General features: G+C 33.4%; 1 protein-coding gene across 2 annotated transcripts; it reads left to right on the plus strand.

Moving 5' to 3' along the window:
* The first annotated feature begins 367 nt into the window (after nucleotides 1-367).
* LOC115987178 (senescence-associated carboxylesterase 101-like) lies at nucleotides 368-11,746 on the plus strand. 2 transcript variants are annotated; one of them, XM_031110675.1, is made up of 4 exons: nucleotides 368-518; nucleotides 670-1,066; nucleotides 9,991-10,527; nucleotides 10,794-11,746. In XM_031110675.1, the coding sequence occupies exons 1-4, from the start codon at nucleotides 502-504 to the stop codon at nucleotides 11,613-11,615; spliced, it is 1,773 nt and encodes a 590-aa protein (XP_030966535.1). In that variant the 5' UTR covers nucleotides 368-501; the 3' UTR covers nucleotides 11,616-11,746. The 2 variants fall into 2 exon arrangements, with proteins under 2 accessions (XP_030966535.1, XP_030966536.1); XM_031110676.1 differs by having other exon boundaries at nucleotides 370-518; nucleotides 10,803-11,746.
* Nucleotides 11,747-19,462: the final 7,716 nt, after the last annotated feature.

Genomic DNA, 19,462 nt, shown 5'->3' on the forward strand with positions numbered 1-19,462 from the left:
AAAATTGGAAAACAATAACCAGCTCATGTGTGATTGATATTAGACTTATTATTCGTCAACTAGCTAAAATGATATAAATTATGGTTTACCATCTGTAACCTACCAAAATCTGAGTTAACTGCAAACTCAAGTCAAGTCACCAAAAATGTATTAAAAAAAAAAAAAGTATGGTCTTTTAATCCTCACCTTTCAATAAAAAAATTATAAAAAAAAAAAAGGTGTGGTATTTTTTTAAAAGTCGAAAGAAATAGAGGGTAATGGGCCAGAGCAAGTTGGAGAATGACGAGGAATATATAAATAAATATTCGATAGGTGGAATGTAGACATTGACTTGTAGTCTTGTGATGCTTTTTAGTCCTTTCCTACTAAGTTTCTGTCCTTAGACATGGATTAACATTGGCTTTGAGTCTCATCATTGTTATAACTAGCAGAGTGTTGCACAACTAGTCCTGTGGCTGATCTTTTCCTAAAGCAGATCTAACAAAGCAATAGATCGAGAGGATGGGCAAAACTCAATTGTAACGCAAATCATTTCTTCTTTCCTTATTTGTTTGTCTTTGTTTTCCTTCGCCCTTTCCCTCTTCCTTTCAACTTTGTTTCTTGACCAAGAAATTCGATGCATCATCATTTGTTAGCTAATTGTTCCTATGATTCATGTCATGATGGCAGGTATAGCAGTGGTTTAGAGTTGGCAAATTTCGTGGTGACCCTTGATATCTTTCATGATGCATGGACTGCAATTTGGAGTCTATACACAGAAATCAGTCAGAATGAAGGACCATCTTCCTTCGTGAGATTCAAAGTTTATGAGCTACCAAACTATACCATTATAGCGTTTTTCACCTGGCCCTCTAGTAGCAAAGACTCTGTTCAGGGTGGGGGAGGAGGAAATTTAGTTTCGTCTTCAACTTTTAAGGGGTCTTTTCCTTTCTTTGATTTCCTGTGCCCCAGACCCAAAGTCCCAGATAATCAAAAAAACAAACCCAAAGATGACCCAAGTTTCTCCATTAACGAAACTGCATTTCAGCTTTTTAAATCCATTATTGGTGTGCTCCCGAAATTTGAGGTACCTCTCTATACTCTGAAAAAAAATATATAAATATGTTGTTGTGCTATTGGCTTGCAGGAAGAATATATATATATATATATTAGTCTATGTTGTTGCGGTTATAAAATCTCTAATAGGTGCCTAGTGCAGTGCTGTGGCTGCTACATAACTGGTGCAGTGCTGTGGCTGCTGCATAACTGGTGCAGTGTTATAGCTGCTTCAGTTTGCTAGTTGGGAACTTTTCTCAAGCACTTGGCATGCATTTTTTTTAACCCAAAATAAAAACCATCCATTCGAAGAGCACGCCTCCTCATTACAAACAATTAAGGTAGTAATCATGAAAAACTACAAAATTACAAGACTGTCCATTCAAAATTACTGTAAATAATCCCTTTTATCTTAATAGGTGAAAAGTTCAGAAATTTATGTAAATAATCCTTCAAATCAAAGTTTCTACTCTCACTCAATTGAGTTGTAGTCATTCCTGCAGAAAATGACATCTTCACATATACTTTAGCCCAGTTAATCTGATTTGGAAGGCTAGAAAAAGAAAAATAAACAAAAAAAGAGGGAGAACTTGGGCAGGCACTGTTAACGTGAGAAGGAAAAAAAAAACGTTAGTGAAAACGTTAACAAATCAGTTCTAAAATCTGATTTGGAAGGCAAGAAAAAAGAAAAATAAACAAAAAAAAGAGGGAGAAATTGGGCGGCCACTGTTAACATGAGAAGGAAAAAAAAAAAAAAAAAAAACTTTAGTGAAAACGTTAACGTTGTTAACGTGAGACGAAGCAGCCACGTTAGTCTTGGGTGGGCTCTTTTAATTTTGGCTTAAAATTTAATGAGGTGGCATTGAGATTTTAATCTCTACCGTTAATTTATTAGTAAGTGACGTGGTAGCTTCTGTTTAAAAGAGAAGGAGATATCCAATTAAATTTTCACTGGATGTAAGCCAAACCTATAAATTGATACAAGCTACTTTTTTTTCATTCATTTATTTTAGAAACAGAGTTGTTGGTAGTTGGTAGTACTCATTTGTCAAGTACTATTATTGTTATTATTATTTATTTTTTATCTGCAAATATTATTGTTATTAATTAATAATTATTATCAACATTTAAATTTTAAAAAATATCCTTGATATGATGTTGGATAAGTGATAATCGGTATGACAATTGTGAATGTTTGAGATATCAACCACTATTTGGGTAAATTATACTAAGCTATCCCGAGGTTTAGGATAATGTCAAAAATATCCAAAACTTCTTAAAAATAACCAATTTGGTCCTTGAAGACAAACGGCATGTAACACCATTTGTTCCAGACCCAAAGGTTTTTTTTTTTTTTTTAATATCTTTTCTCCATTCTTTCTTCTTATCCTCACAGTCAACACCACACCTCCACACAATTGACCTTCTCACTACCTCTTGTTTCTTTTCTTTTTCCTTTATTTCTCACTTGATTCTCTCTCTCTCTCTCTCTCTTTCTATTTTCTTTTCCTTTTCCGGGCCAAATCTTACCCTCTTCTTTCTCCCATCTCTTCTTCTCTCCTGTCTCTATTTCGTTGATGGAAATCCTTCGGCGGTGGTTGGTGGGTCAGCAAATTTCAATGGGATAACTGGATTTGGGTTTTTTTTTTTTTTTTTTTTTTTTGGGGGTGGGGGGGGAGAGAAACTAGATTTGGGTTTAATAGCAATATTGTGATGGAATTTTGAACCTTGGCTAGTGTGATTGGGTTAAGGTCATTCAGGTTTTCATGGGTTTCTTTGTAAAAGAGATGAAGATTTCTTGACAACCAAACACTGAGTAAAGGAGTCTAAAGAGTAGATGAGACTATATGGGTTGTCCTTTTGATATTTTGGCTACTAATTAGGAATGAAGAAGATTTATGAGTTGTTCTTTTGATTTTCTTGGCTGCTAAACACAGAAGGGGGAAGATCCATGTGACTCTTTCTTTGGATTTTCTTGGTTACTAAACACAAAATTATTAATTATTAATAATTTTATTTTAAGAAAAATTTTAAGAAAATTGTTGGTGTGGTGTTGATGAAACATGAAATGGTGTGGTGTTAATGTCCCACTTGCTTGTTGTCATTGTAGTCTTCCTTTAGAAATTCCAGGTAGCTTTGCATTGGGAGAGAATGCACAAACGGCTTTACACGCTATTAGGGCTGTCCAACCCACCTGCCTGTGCTCAACCTGCTGCAACTCGATTCGACTGTTTTGGCAGTCAGAAGTGGTTCCTGAGCTCCAAAACTCGATGCTGGAGGGTCAATTTTGAGTCCCATCCTTCAAAACTAGTGAAACTCGACTTGCCTGAAGACATTAGATACCTGCGATTCTTAAGCTTTCCGACCATTTTTCATCTTGATTTGGTAGATTTCGGCGACCAAAACAATCAGATCCGGCATAGATACACCAGATTCGGCGATTCTTGGCATGATTTGGGGGGAAAATCATCTGATTTGACGAAATCTCTACCAGATTCGGCTAGATCTCTTCGAATCTTAGACGAATTGGGCGAGATCTAGCCGATTTTTGCCTTTTTTCAATGGTTTTTGGTGGGTTTCAGCTTCACCCGAAACCGATGCCCACCTGACGGGATATCGACTCGTGAAACCTGACCCTCATACAGTCGGTTGTGGGTTGGGCACTTGCCTACCCAATCTCTTATGGGTCGGTTGCTGGTTGGGTACAAACCTGACTTGCCTGACCTGTGGACAACCCTACATGCCGTTAATGTTTAAAGGATCAAATTGGATATTTTAAAGAAGTTTTGGATGTTTTTGGCATTTTCTCAAACCTCCAGTAGGTTATTTTATTTTATCCCTTTTTTCTTTTCTTTTTTTTCTTTTTTTTTTTTGGTGAGGATTGATGTTTCATTATTAATTATTTATTTAATACTCCAATTTTTTTCATAGATTTTTGTATTTTTCCAATATATTGATCCGTAACCCAATATATTAAGTAGGGGGGTGGGGACCCAATTTTGTATTTTGATATGTTAAGTTAAGTGGCCATGTGGACACTATAAAACCATTTTTTATTAATTATAGTTAACAAAAATCAAAGAGAAGGGTTAATTTGGACAATTTTTATACTTTCGGTTAAAAATCAAAACAATACAAAATTGACAGCTCAACTTGCTAACGAAAACCAACCAATAAGGTCTTTTTGCAACTGAATTTGTAAGGTTGAATTTATTTAACCATGTGTTGCTTTATTTCGTGCCAAATTTACTTGTATTTCAGCAATTAGATACTCTGTATTTAAGTGGGAATCATGTAAGGGTTGTGTGTGAGAAAGTGTGAAGAATTCAAGTGTGTGTGCACTCAAGAGCATTCTTGCGACTGGAACTCACGAGTGACTTGTGACTAATGACTCACCAAAATGCCACACGTGTGAAGCATGAAGGAAACTAAAGGGTCATGACAGCTGGAGCATTACAGGACAAAAATGGTCAATCTGGCCAGTTAGTTATTACGCGACTAGAACTCGCGACTTGTCCTAGTCGCGAGTGAGTCACCAGAACCCCCTGTTTTGCAGAAAAATGACTTTTCGCATTCCTCACTGAAAGCTCGAAATGTGTAAAAACACAAGAGCTTGTTTAGACCCCCAATTTAAATTACGGCTTGATTAATTTTACACTAACTTAATACTAAGTGCGAAATAGTGTAAATGCAAGCAAACAAACAAGAGAGCTACTCTACTTCATAATTAAAGCAACACAGCAGTAAAATGAAATAAATAAGAGTAGGGAAGAGAGATGCAAACACAGATAATACCAAGACGTGTTATCGAAGAGGAAATCGAAGAACTCGGCGAAAAACCTCTCCGCCGCCTTCCAAGCGGAAATCAATCCACTAGACAATCAGTTGGGATACATGGGTAAGCAAGAGACCCTCCAAGTCCAAGCCTAATCTACCTTCTGTACCTAAGCCCTCCAAGCTCCTACTCCAGCAAGACTTCTCAGAACCGTGTCTTGTCTAGCTCTCCAAATCCCGCAACAATCTCCATGTTGCATCTGCCATCCTTGGCTTCTTCCAATGTTTCACAACAACACCAAAACCTCACTGGACACTCTCAAAAGGTGTGGTAAGTGTTTGAACTTTTGACCTCTCAATGGTATAGAAATGGAGAGGTAGGAGATGAGGAAATTCCATAAACAAATGTGTAGAGAATTATTGGTATAACAATTTCTAACTCTCAAGTGTTTTGGCTAGGGTTTTCTCTTAGAAGCTCTCTTTCACATTTGTGGGTAATATGGGTATATATAGTGAGGGTACAAAAAGTGTGTATCAGGCAGTACAAACTGACAGAACAGAATGTCTCACGGGTGTCTCGCTGGAAGGCCTTACCCGCGAGATACTAGCGAGACACAGCTGTCTCCATTTGTACAGACTCTTCGCATTCCAATCATGTGCAAGGCATATGCTTCACTTCACAGGAAGCTTAGTCGTGAGACACCTGCGAGAAGTCTTCTGGCTTCACTTGCTTGAGTCTTCACACTCTCTCTCTCTCTAACACACAACCCTTACAATCACATCCCACAATAAATACAGGGTACACAAGATTGAAAATAATTACAATCAAATTTGGCACGGAATAAAAGTCAACAAAATACAAATTTGTAAATTACAACTTTACAATCTCTCCCTTTGGCTATTCCGTGACAAAACCCCTAACAACAGACTCTAGACTTAAACGTGAGTTTGGGAATAATGACAAAACTTACTCACACCTAATCTAGAAACTATGAAGCACTTGCAGTTTATACCTGTAACCTGAAACACTCGCACATAAACAAAACTTTCATTAAGCTTATGACAAGTTGAACACAATGTATGAACAAGAGCAAGCAAAATGCAATCAAGTATGTAAACAATAGATATCATGCAAACAAACACTTGATCAAACAAGGGTAGTCATTAAAGAATGACTCCAATGAACATATAACAAGTAAATGTTCATCCGGACATGTAAAAGGAAGCAATCACTTATGATTACTTGCATGTCCACTCATACAACCAATGCAAAATACACGAAGTATATGCATCTAGGAACAATCCTACTAGGGCACAAGTGTGAAGTACTTAAAACATTTTAGTAACATCTAAAAGTACAAAGAGAATGCTACACAAGCATGAGATAGACACAAACATACTGAATATAAACTAAAAAACATTTAAGAGCAAATTGTACTGAAGTCTTAAACAAAAACAGTAAAAACAGCAGTTATAGATGCAAAAAAAAAAAAAAAAAAAAAAAAAAAAAAAACCCAAATAAACCGATAACCAATAAACCAATGTTTCTAAGTCTAAACCTATGCTCCCCCTAACACTGTGCAAGCTCCCCCTCAAAATTTTTCTCCCCCCTTTTTGACCGGAATGGCCAAAGGGCTAGAACTAGTCGGACTCGGAGTCTGAACCATGGTTGACGGATAAGTCATCGATCTGAGATGATAAGGCTGTGATTTGACCCTGGACATAAGCAAACTGGTCCGCTATGTGCCGCATATGGGAATCTAACATAGTGTACATCTGCTCTACTCTGTTAAGAAGACGGTCGAGTCTGTTTGGTCCTCGTGCTGGTGCGGAGGATGATAGCTGAGCTGATGGCTCTGTGGCAAAAGTGAATCTATCAATCTCCTCCTCCGTATCTTCACCCTCGTTCGCAACACGAACCTGTGGTATCGTATGCACACCTGTCTTGGAACCTTTGATGTGGGTTGTGCTCCTGGTGACTTTGTGTGCACCAATGGGATAGTCCCTCGGAACCACAGTAAGGCCACTTGGGAATTTGAGCTTTGTCTTCGCAATTAATCCCATAATCAGTGAGGGAAATGGCATTACAGTTCTTGAATTCTACTTCTCAATACTCTTCTTCAACACATGGAAGATATGTCCATAAATATCTATCTCTTTGTGGGTAAAGAGATCATACAAAAATCTTGTCCTTGGAGCAGATAATGGCCTTACTATTCGCATTAGCTAATGCAACAGCTGCCTTGTCCCATTCGGACTTGGCAGTAGTGGGTTTAACATACCCATTCTCTACGGAATCCCACACAGACTCATCTATAGCACACAACCCTTACAATCACATCCCACAATAAATACAGGGTACATAAAATTGAAAATAATTACAATCAAATTTAGCACGGAATAAAAGCCAACAGAATACAAATTTGTAAATCACAACTTTACACTCACATACCCTATTATAAATACCGTTATACCCACGAAATGTAAAGAGCTTCTAGAGAGAATTTTGAGAGAGAAACCCTAGACAAAAACAAGATTGACTCATTCACAATCTTATTCCTTTGATTCTCAAACTCCACTACTCTTACCCTCTCCATTGACATACCCTTGAGAGGTTCGTTAGCCAAATCATTATCTCATCATACTCATATCAGTGAGGAGGTTATTTGGTGCTCAGGAAGTAATTTAGAGAGAAATAATTCATTTAATTGATGCAATGGGCTTATTGCGAGATCCGGAAAGTTAGAGAAAACACAGTTAGGCTTAACCTTGTTAGAACCAGAAGCTTGGAGGACTTAGGTGCATTGGATAAGTTAGGCTTGGAGGGTCAATTGCTATTCATGTATCCCAACTTTATTCTCTAGTGGATCATTTTACTGTTTGGAGGATGACAGAGAGGTTTTTCATCAAGTTTTTTGGTTTCCTCTCTGTCGTCCTTACTTTTGCCTTTTAATTGTTGCTATGTTGTGATTAATTTTAGTTTTGATTAGTTTGTTTATTTGGGTATTGCTTGTACTTATCATTCCGCACATTTATTGTTTGAGTATAAGTTTGTATTGATAATTTTGAAATTGAGGGTCTAAACATTCACTAGTATTTTATACCCCACGTGAACTTTCAGAATTGATTTTATTGGTATTTCTTGATGCAATTTTAAGATATATATTGATATCATTTTTCATTATCCATTCCAAGATATTATGAAATATCATGATATAATATTTAAAACTATTTCCCTCATTGTCAAGGATCTTATAGTTGAATTGACACATTCTCATGCACAAAGTGCTTGGGAGTTTAGGGAGAGTAGGATTCGAGCTATGAGAGTATAGGGGGGAAAGAATTCAAACTACGAGATTAGTAATATATTGTAATTATCTCTTAAAAAAAAAAACTATTTTCCTACTTAAATTTTATCTGTTCACTATCTTATAATTTATGGTATGTTCCAACATACTGATTTTTATTTTTTATTTATTTTTATAGGACAGCATACTGATTTTTGTCCTTTTGTTTTGTACTATATGTCTTTAAATTAAAAAAGGATAATTTTAGGAACTTATGCCTTTTATCAATCCTCCTAAATTAATGATTTCTTTTTTAAAAGTTTGATTTTTAAAAGTCAACAAGATAGAGTATAATCATTTACATATCTATTCTAGAGAGAATTCCAATGTCATAAGCTTTCTACTTTTAGGATTCTCAATTTCAAGATTGTTTTATTTTTATAATTGTGTTTTTTTTGTTATTAAATTATGATATTTGTGCTTAATTAGGTTAGTTGAAATTGTAAGTTTTGTTCATTTTGATTGATTTGGTCTGTAGTCTTACTTTGATTTGTTCATTGTCTAATGGTTTTCTTCTCTCTCTCTCTCTCTCTCTCTCTCTCTCTCTCTCTCTCTCTCTTCCATCACTATAAAAAACATGGGCTATAGTTGCATTTTTTTTTAGCCACATTTACAAAAACACGGCTATAGCTAACCTATAGCCACGTTTTTAAGAAACACGGCAATAGACTTAACCTATAGCTGTGTTTTTAAAACACGGTTATAGGTTAAGTCTATAGCCACGTTTATAAGTAGTTTTAGGTTAAGTCTATAGGTGTGTTTTTAAAAACACAGTTATAGGTTAAAAACGCGGCTATAGATTAAGTTTGTAGCTGCATTCATAAATGTGGCTATAGGTCTAGCCATTTTTTTTTTTAAAGGAGGACCTATAGTTGCATTCATAAACGTGGATATAGGTCCAGCCAAATAATTTTAATATTTTTTTTTTTAATTTAACGGAGGACCTATAGCTGCGTTTAAAGAACACGGTTATAGCTAACCTATAGTTGCATGTCAATGGTGTCATCTTAACTCAGTATATTCATGGCTTTTGACATTGTAAATCAATTCACCTCTCCATTCTTGCTGACGGTGTCAACCGTTAAGAATGATTAATTATTATTGAATAGTATATTCTTTGACTTTACATACTCATGACTTTTGACATTATAATTTAATTTGTATTTACATTTATTCTATTTGCAAGATGCTTGTTATCTCTTTTTATATTGCATTATGCTGTCTTTAATCTAATAGATTCTATAGTAAATCAAGTTGACATTGTAAACCAAATTAGGGGTTTTTGTTTTTGTGAGAATCATATCCAAATTATAGTTTAGTTGGAGCATTTGTTAGATTAGGTCAAATGGAACAAATCAAATGAGGTAAAAGACATATGTCTCCAAGCTTATTTTCACATGTTAGTCAGATTTTAAGTTTTTGTGCAATATGGTTCAAAGAAGTAAAATCTTTACTACAATTTTCTACCATTCCAAGCAGCTCCCTACTTGCTATTGTAAGATTAATTTCAAAAGTTGCATTTCTTATTAGTATGAAGATTTTAATATTAATTTATGCAAACTTAATTTGGTAGTAATATTAGGTTTACATAATGTATCATTGAGCTGAAGTTTTATATTTCAAATACATTAGGAAGTTATGTTTATTAGTTTTGACATAATTGTATGTCTATATTTCCTTTGAATCACACGGAGTTGGTGACTAACATTCATAGTTATCATGGCATGCATAATAACATTTAACAACGTGTACAATATGTTATGTAATTTTTATTGAACTTTGAGAATGTGACAAGGCTAGTTATTAACACTGTAAGATTTATATCATAATGCAGATTGACAATTCCAAACAATTAATTATCACTGGAAACTCTTTGGGAGGATCTGTTGCCACTCTGTTCACCTTATCACTGTTAGAAAAATTCAATTTTTCAAAAAACAAAGGCCCACTTTGCATCACTTTTGGTTCACCCCTTATTGGTGATGAGAATCTGCAAGAAGCTATATCTAAATATGCAGCATGGAACTCTCGCGTTTTGCATGTAGTTTCCGACCAGGATGTAGTTCCCAGAGTCTTAATTAACGGTTACCAGCCTTTTGGCACATTTCTCTTCTGTTCAAAGCTGGGTTGTTCTTGTTTTGAGGACCCTCAAACCATTTTGGAGTTGTTAACAACAACCAATTTAGGAACTCCTGAAAATGAAGATCCTAATAAAGTTTTTGAGTCCTATGGAACATTTGTGAAGGATCTCAACTGTAAGGTAATTTGCAAGGATACTACAGATCATGAATCCTTAATTGATTGGAATACAACACCATTACGGGCAGGCATTATTACACAACTAGCAGCAATCGGACTGGTGCAATCACAGGTAACTCAACTACAACTCTTTTTGGATCGTATATAATTAAAATGCTTATTTGAGCTATGTCATCGTATGGTATAGATAATGTTACACCTAGGCAATACACTAAATAGAATAATGTAATGAATGAAATACTTATGGGTTAAGTATTAATAACTAACAAAAGCCTTTATTGTTTCTTACGTGGATAAACATTACTACAATTTGAAGTCTTTGTCTTTGTCCTTGTGATATTTCAAAACTCCCCTTCTAACCCAACTCATTTTTACAAGTTATTGCAGCAACAAGAGAACATTGTCATTACAAAGATAGAAAAAGGGGCAAAAAAGATGGCATTTTTAAACCAGCAAGCTTTTGATCCCACCAGGGGGTTGAATGACATTAAAGTGTATATGGCCTATCTAGAACAGTATAAGAAGGTGTCTAAAGATGAAAGAGTTGGATACTATGATAGATACAAGAATAAACTTGATACAAGTGATATTAAGGTGGAAGAGCATATGAGACGCCTCACATGTTACTGGGAAGAAATTGTTGATCAAGCAGAGAAAAGGCCTCAGACAGTAGGTGCCTCCCTTCGTACCCGTTCACTCTTCGGGGGAACAAATTACCGAAGGATGATTGAACCACTAGACATAGCTGATTACTATAAGGCAGGCAAACAAGACTACATAAATCAAGGAAGGTCAAAACATTACATAATATTGGAGCAATTGCTGAAAGAAACGGAGAAACCTTCAAGTGGTCCAAATGAATTGAAGAAACAGAATGTGGCGTCAAGTCTAACAGAGGATTCTTGCTTTTGGGCACATGTGGAGGAGGCTCACATTTCATGCCAATTGTTGAGTAGTGGAGAATCAAATGATATGGAGAAAGAAACAGACAAGTTGATTGAGTTTGAAAACTATGTATACGGTTTGATGAAAAATTATGCAGTTTCTTCTGAGATTTTCTTACCTAGGAGCAGCTTCATGACATGGTGGAGAGAGTATAGAAAGATTAAGGGAACTTTTTATCGTTCACATCTCACTGGCTTAATGAATAATGAAGAGAATTACGACAAATATGCTAAGGGCCGCTTGGTGATTCCCTGAAGGTTTATCTGATTTTGATCACATATTTCAATATTTATTTGTGCACTTCCCTTCAAACATTTATGATATTTTGAAGCCATTCCCCAATAGATTGTAAATTAAAGAAAATCATCTTTTCAACTTTTTTATTATTTTTATAAAATTTTCATGTCTTGCTTTTTCCATTTTTGGGTTGGATACTTGGATGCATGTAAGCACATTTTGGATGGGCATAATTCTCCTCAACAGGACCATTCATGTTTTGCAAAACCCTAGAGTCTTAATTTCACCACCACAATCCTTCTGCAACTGAAATGGATTCACAAATTTTGGTAAATTTGGGGTCTAAACCAGTTTAATTAGGTAATATCTGTGGAATATATTGTATAATTTATTTTTTGAAAAGCTCAATATTATATATTAGGATTAGCCATATTAGCAAACAATTTTGCTCAATAAGAATATTTTATTTTAATGTATTAAACTGTTAATTAAAAAAAAAAAAAAAAAAAAAAAAAAAAAAAAAAAAAAACTCTTTCATCTTGCTCCTTACAAAACCAGCAAGGAGGGTTTTTTTTTTTTTTTTTTTTTTTTTTTTTTAACTAAAAAAAAAAAAGGTGTCACATTGTTTTGCATATGTGGAATTATACTTGTAAGGACATGATTTGGAACGACCCAAAACGATACTGGGTTCGCACGTAAATAGGCCCAAATAATATAATTTGTAGAGCGTGGGTATTAAGAACTAGGTTAACTTTTGTGGAATGAAAAGATTCACCCTCACGTATATCGAAGGCTCAGAGCTGGCCTAACGATCGGCTCTCTTCTGGTAATTGATATAGTTCTTGTACTTTTCACGTTCTTCCCCTTAGTCTATGCTTCTTTCTTTCTCTTCTGTTCCGATCCCCCTTTTTGCATGTTCTTCTTTCAGTTTATATACCATCTTCTGTGTTCCATCCTCACCACACACGTGTAGGTTGGGTTCTGGGGATTTCTTTCTGTCCCATCTAGCACCTCCTAGAACTTCTTACAGCTGCCTCCTTACTGTTCAGGTATCACCTCCACATTAATGCGGCCAGAGAGTTGGTTGAGAGGTAATTAATGCGGAGGCAGCTGTAGTTATAGATATTTGTTTGCCTTCTCTTTCTTAGCCTTGGTGTGTTATCCCATCTTCAGTGGTGACATAATTCCGAGGTCCGGTTGTAACAAGACCGCATCTTGATCGTCTTCGGACGCATACTGCCGAGGAGTATAGTGTCCTCGGACGAATACGGAACTCTACTTTCGTGATATTGACTACCACCCCCCCTGGTAATTGCCTTATGACCTGACTTGGCCTCCTCGGACGATATGCATCCTCGGATGGGCCATAGGCCCAACAATCCTGACCTTAATGGACCTGCTGATCGACTGGCCCCCCACAATACTGAATTTAATGAAATTCCTAGGTTCACTCTAAAGATTAAGCTAAATATGTTAATATAGTTAATAATATTTATACTTTTTAAGTTAGTTGTTTCCAATTTCTATAAATTAAAAACTATTTAATATAATGTGTTATTTTATGTAGTTGTATACATGCACATATTTATGTTTATGTTTATGTTTATTATGTGTATATAAACGCACCTGTCTATGTACTTGTTTATGTTTGTATCATAAAATCCAAATTTTAGAGCCAAACCCGCACTCCATTGTTGATTGGAAGTGGATATCATTGTAAATATACAGTACAAAGTGCAAAATGGTCGTTTTTATAGTTAATTTGTTGTGAATACATTTGTGAAAAAAAATATTCATATTATTTTGAACTCAAATCCAGTACTAGAAAACTTATGTGAATCCAATTCAAAGAAAGTGGAAAGAAAAAGATATATCTCATCTATTATTTGGCTATCATTTCATTCATTGTCAACCAAATATAATAAAACCCAAAAAAGTTTTTGCAGTCCTTACGAAGTGGGGTTTCCATGTAAGAATTGTTAAGACTATTATTCATATGAAGAAGATTTAGGTAAACATTTACCTTTCTTATCAATACATCTCTAACAGTTGTACATGTAAACTTAGTGGGAAAAAAATAGTAAATAAAACAATAGTATTAAATAATATAACAATACGTATCGTTTAAAAGAAAAGGAAAAAGAAGAATAAGAAACCAGTTATTTAATTGCATGAAAATAGTACAAAGCTGCTGTAATTCGATTGCAATTTAACTATTGTTGTTGATATAATAGTAAATGAGGAGTTTTCCCACATTTACAGTAAACTCTAGCATACTACAAATCAAATATAATAATATTTGAAAATTTTTATTGTAGCCTTTTTAAAAAGTAACCACGTGGAAGTGATGAATGCATATTATATATAAACTAGTCACAAACCCGTGCTATGTACGGGAACCTACCTATTTGTGTAGCAGACTAAAATAATTTTTATAAAATCCTAACTTGATTATGAAACCATACCATCACATAAATTACCTCAGTCTTTTATGTTCAAATTTGATAAAGAATCCATTGCTTGAACGTGCAATGGTTATAAAATCCTAACTTGATTATGAAACCATACCATCACATAAATTACTCCAGTCTTTTATGTTTAAATTTGATAAAGAAGCTGGCTTGCAAAAAATTCAAATATTGCAAAAAAAAAATAAAAAATTCAAATATAAAAACTTTCAAAATGTCAAAAAATATTAAAGAATCAAAAGATTCACTGTCTAAAAATTATTGAAACAAAACAAGATATATATGTGACTACACAATAAAGAAATATAAGAGAAAGATATGTTATCTTCAAAAGAATGATCCATGGTTATAACTGTTGAAATCTGCCAAATTGTTTCAGATATTACAAAAATAGTCAAAACCTACAAATTATAGAAACAACATTAAAAAAAAAAAAAAAAGTGACTATAGTGTTACCTTTAAAAGAAATAATTCATCACTATAGTCGTGGAAATCTATCAAATAGTTTCAATATTGCAAAATAATATCTCAAAAATTCATATGTTAAAACTTCTGAAATGCCAAAAATAAAAAAATAATACATGGCTATAATTGTTGAAATTTTCCCAACAATTTCAAATATTACAAAAAAAAAAAAAAATGAACCCAAAAATGCTTATGTTAAAACTTCCCAAAAGCAAAAAGAGTTAAGAATTAAAAGATTTAGAACTTACAAATTATAGAAACAAAACAAAAAAATATGTGACTATATTGCTATAAATTCAACCAAAAATTGAAGTTTGATAGATCTAAAAGCACCCACAATTAACATTGGATAGCACATGATCAAAAAACTTAATTTTGTAAACAATCTTAAAACCAATGCAATAAAAATTGGAATTGCATATAGTCTTATTAGCCATAAAAACTTATGAACTACAAAGATTCGTCATATGATAGATCTAAAAACACACACACAACTAATATTGGATAGCACATGATCAAAATCTTAAATTTGTAAGCAAATCCTAAACCCAAAGCAATAAAAATCGGAACTGCATATGGTCTTATTAACACCTACAAACTAAAAAGATTTGTTTTTTTTCTTAATTTGTTTCCTGATCTTACATGAAGTTAGCTCCAAAGAAGTTCATTGTGTTGGGATCGTGAGCCATGATTGGTTCATCAATTGTTGCTTTTGGATCTCATTACTTGTGGGATGGCGCATCTGCTTTTTTTTGGGAGAGAAATAAAACTGCTTCATTAGTAGTTTAAATCCAATTCTGCCATTGGATTTACAACAAAGAAAACAATTAAATAAATGTTCTAAGGCATCCTATAAAGGAAGAGACAATCTTATATTGATGTAGACTGTAATAAGATTCACAAGTAACAGAGATAACAATGATTTATAAAATGATCTCACAAAGAGCTTTTGAACCTTCAACAAAGCAATATCTGATAGAGGGCTTTATAATATCAGGTAGATGAGAAATACTTGTTTAGATTGAAGGGCAGGGAATAAAATTCTTCACTCCTTGTGTCACCCTTGAAGGATCGGAACTTGTCCCACCAATATGCCACGCAACCAGCAACAAAAGGTTCAAATGAAAAAAGGACATTTACGATTTTTTTGAACCATCTTGCTCCTGTATGCCACGCATCTGCTTTTGATCAAACATCATCTTTCTCCACAAATAGTTTTTGGTTTATACGTTTGTATTTTGGGTTTTAGGTCTTTTGTACATGCAATTCTTAAATAGGAGGGAGTAGAGGCGGTGGGAAAGTTATTGTATTTGGCTAGAAGTCTAACTTGGGTTAGAGTCTTTTTTTCATTAATTAATTATAATATTTATTTAAATAATGTTGATGTGAAAAATAATATTTATTTAAATAATGTTGACGTGGAAAATTGTGAGAGTTTCAAAAATTTTGGTTTTATATATATATATAGATAAATAAATCAAAGGTTTTTCAATTAAGATCAAAGGTTTCTCAATCAAAGTAACCACAATTGACTGTTTTTACTAATAAAGTTAGTATTAAAAAAATGGGTAAATAAGTAGCAATATTTTTAACCAAAGATTAGAAAAAATACCAAAAAATAATACTTTTGGAATGACCTTTCTAATCTTATTTAATTTGTTTTTCAAGAATTTCTTAATATAAACAACTTAATAAATTCTTAACGTATATATTTATTGCTTTAGTTATTTTCAATTTCTATAAATTATTGGTTTTTAAATTTAATGTGATATTTTGTGTATTTGTGTGTATGCTTGTGTGTGCGTTTATGTTTATATAATTATCTACTTGCTTGTTTATTATTGTATCACAAAATTTACCATTTAGAGTCAAATCCTTGGACAAAATGGGCTTCTGCCCTTTTTGGGAAAATTAATTAGCCTTTTGCCATTCTTCCCAAACTAAATAGGAAAATACCCCTCTTTTGAAAATCGAGTTTTTCAAAATCAATTTAAGCCCTATAGTGACGTTTTCAATGACTTATAGTGACGTTTATTAGGAACTATAGTGGCATTTTGTAACTTGATATCCATGAAATCGAGTTATAGGCAATAAAAATTGCCTATAACTCGATTTCATGGATATCAAGTTACAAAACGTCACTACAGGTTCTTAAAACGTCACTATAAGTCCTTAAAAACGTCACTATAGGGCTCCAGAATTTTTTTTTTTTTTTTTTTAACTCGATTTTGAGAAACTCGATTTTCAAAAGAGGGGCATTCCCCTATTTAGTTTGGGAAGAAAGGCAAAAGGCTAATTAATTTGCCCAAAAAGGGCAGAAACCCATTTTGTCCTCAAATCCTTACTTTGTCACTAATTAGAAATTGATATCACTGTTAATAGAAGCAACGGAGTGCAAAATGTTGGTTTCGATGATTGATCTCCTGCGAATGCATATGAGGGGAAAAAGATTTTCATATTATTTTGGATCCATAACTCCAGTACTGGATAACCTTAGGAATTTGATCCAAGTAAAATGAAAGGACAGATTTTCGACATTCATAATTTGGCCATCCTTCGATTCAATACGAACCAATTATTATATCCAAAAAAAAGTTTGTTTTAGCCCTTGAGGAGAAGTAACCATGTGAGAGTCTTCAATACTAATATCATATGAAGAAGTCAAATTTTTTTGGGTGAAATATTTTCCTTCTACCTTTATACACCACTTTATACTTGTAAAAAAAGAATAGATAAGAAGCAGTGCTCCACAAAAAAATACAAGCAATACCTATTTGTATTTTTTATTAAAAATAAATAAATAAAATTGATCCAGGAGGGCAAGTAATGATGGAAATGTTATCGATATCAATAAAAAATAAATAAAACATAGATAAATAAACATCCCAGTATAAGCAATTTGCAAAAGCTCCACATTATAGATAAATAAACAAAAGAAAAAAATCTTAATAGAATGGTTGGAAGGTATATGATGAATTTTATAATAAATTTAAAATCTTCTCCATATTTGCAAAGTTAGATTCGGATTATCAATTATACACTTTTTTTTTTTCATCTTCTTTCAAAAGACACTTGGCAAGAGAACGACACAGCAACCATAGCTCCAATATAGGCAAACTTTTTGGAAATTTGCTCCAAGGAAAATGGAGAGGTTGATTTTTCATCCTTCCATTCACTACCAATCAAATATAATAATATTTGTAAAAGTTCATTGCAATCCCTATGAGAAGTAACGTTGTGGGAATGATCAATTCTTTATATATAAATATATATATATTTATATATATATTCTTTTTCTTCTTCTTCTTCTTCTAAAACATTGACCTTTCACATTGATACACTACTAAATATTAACATTTTATAGAGTAATGTGCAATAAATGTGTAAAGCAAATAACACAGGATATTGGTGATGAACTAGTGGAAAACCAATGGACGCATCCAGAGAAAAACCAATAAAACGGTTCCCAAACTTCAAGAAGGAATTCATTATACAAAATTGAAGTTTACTGTTGTGGAGAAAAACACCTTAAAGAGGTTCCTTGAGTGGTTAATATAACATAAAGAAACACCGCTTAACCTAAAAGGCTTAAACCTCACGAGTGTGAGCTCAATTAAGTTATATTAACCGGTCACTTTTCTCATTAATATCTAATGTGAGACTTCATTACTTAACCAATCACACTACTCACATGTAAATATTTTAATGTTTACAATCTAAATCTTACTCATCTTCCTAAACTTTACCTAGTAGAGAAAACTTAATAATGTGAACTCACGTTTAGCTTCAAGCTACTTGGACTCTTCTATCTTCAAAATCTTCCACGAACCACATATGTGACTCTAAAGACCACCTTGAAGACTTGTTCTCTATAGCAAGAAAGAATAGGTTTTGTGGCTTTAGCCTTGATCACAAAACAGTAATATTGTCTTGAGATTGATCTTTGTACTTAAGGGGGATGGTCAAATTAGGGGTTTATCTTCTTCTTCTTCTTAGATGCAAGACAATATTCTATAAACCCTATTTTTTTTAGTCGACTATTATGTGTCCTTATATACTTTTGCATTGTTGCAATTAAAATAATGCAAACTCAAGTGTAGATTTTTCACAAGTAATAATATCTCAGCAAGTCTGAGGTCGATCCACAGGGAATGATTGGCACTATAAAAACCTCTATTATTAAGTAGTAAATAAAAATAATTGTTTTTTCACCCAAAAATGGAGCAATATAATATTGAAACTACAATTGAAAATAGCAAAATAAATCTAAGAGAAATTAATGGAGAGAAAAGCACTAGGGATTCAAGGATCCATCTAATATTTTATCATACGAACTTGGATTATTTTTAACTCAATTAGGGTAGAGAGCCAACTTGCCTCATTGGAAGATAAAACAATAAAGTACCCAAACAATGTTTAAAGTTGATTGAATATGAATGATTGAGCAAAGAATTCAATTAAAATGTTACAGGGGAGATTAAGCATTTAATATATTCCCAAATCATAATGAATCAAGGAGTTCAAGTATTCAATATATATAAAAATAATATTAAACCTTAAGAACTTGTTAACATGCAATGATTCAAAAAACTAAATAAAATTCAAAATTCAATTATCAATCCATAGAAAACACATAGATAATCCCAAGATCACATGTTAAAAATACTAGGTTTCACCTCTAACCCTAACTAGAAATTTAGCCACACATAGTTATGCAAAAGAAATCCATGAAAACAATGTTTAACATCTAAATAAAAAAATAAAATAAAAAAAAGATGAAAAATGTTCTATGGTTTTTCCTTCCTCTATAACCTCAGCCTCCTCCAAAAGAAAAGGAGAAATCTCTCAAAGTTAGGATAGGAATCCCTTGATTTTCATAATTTTATCCACTATCAACTTCTAGCCCACTTTTTACCTCCAAAACGATATTTT

The sequence above is a fragment of the Quercus lobata genome, chromosome 4, assembly GCF_001633185.2.
Source record: "Quercus lobata isolate SW786 chromosome 4, ValleyOak3.0 Primary Assembly, whole genome shotgun sequence".
In the NCBI taxonomy this organism is placed as follows: domain Eukaryota; kingdom Viridiplantae; phylum Streptophyta; class Magnoliopsida; order Fagales; family Fagaceae; genus Quercus; species Quercus lobata.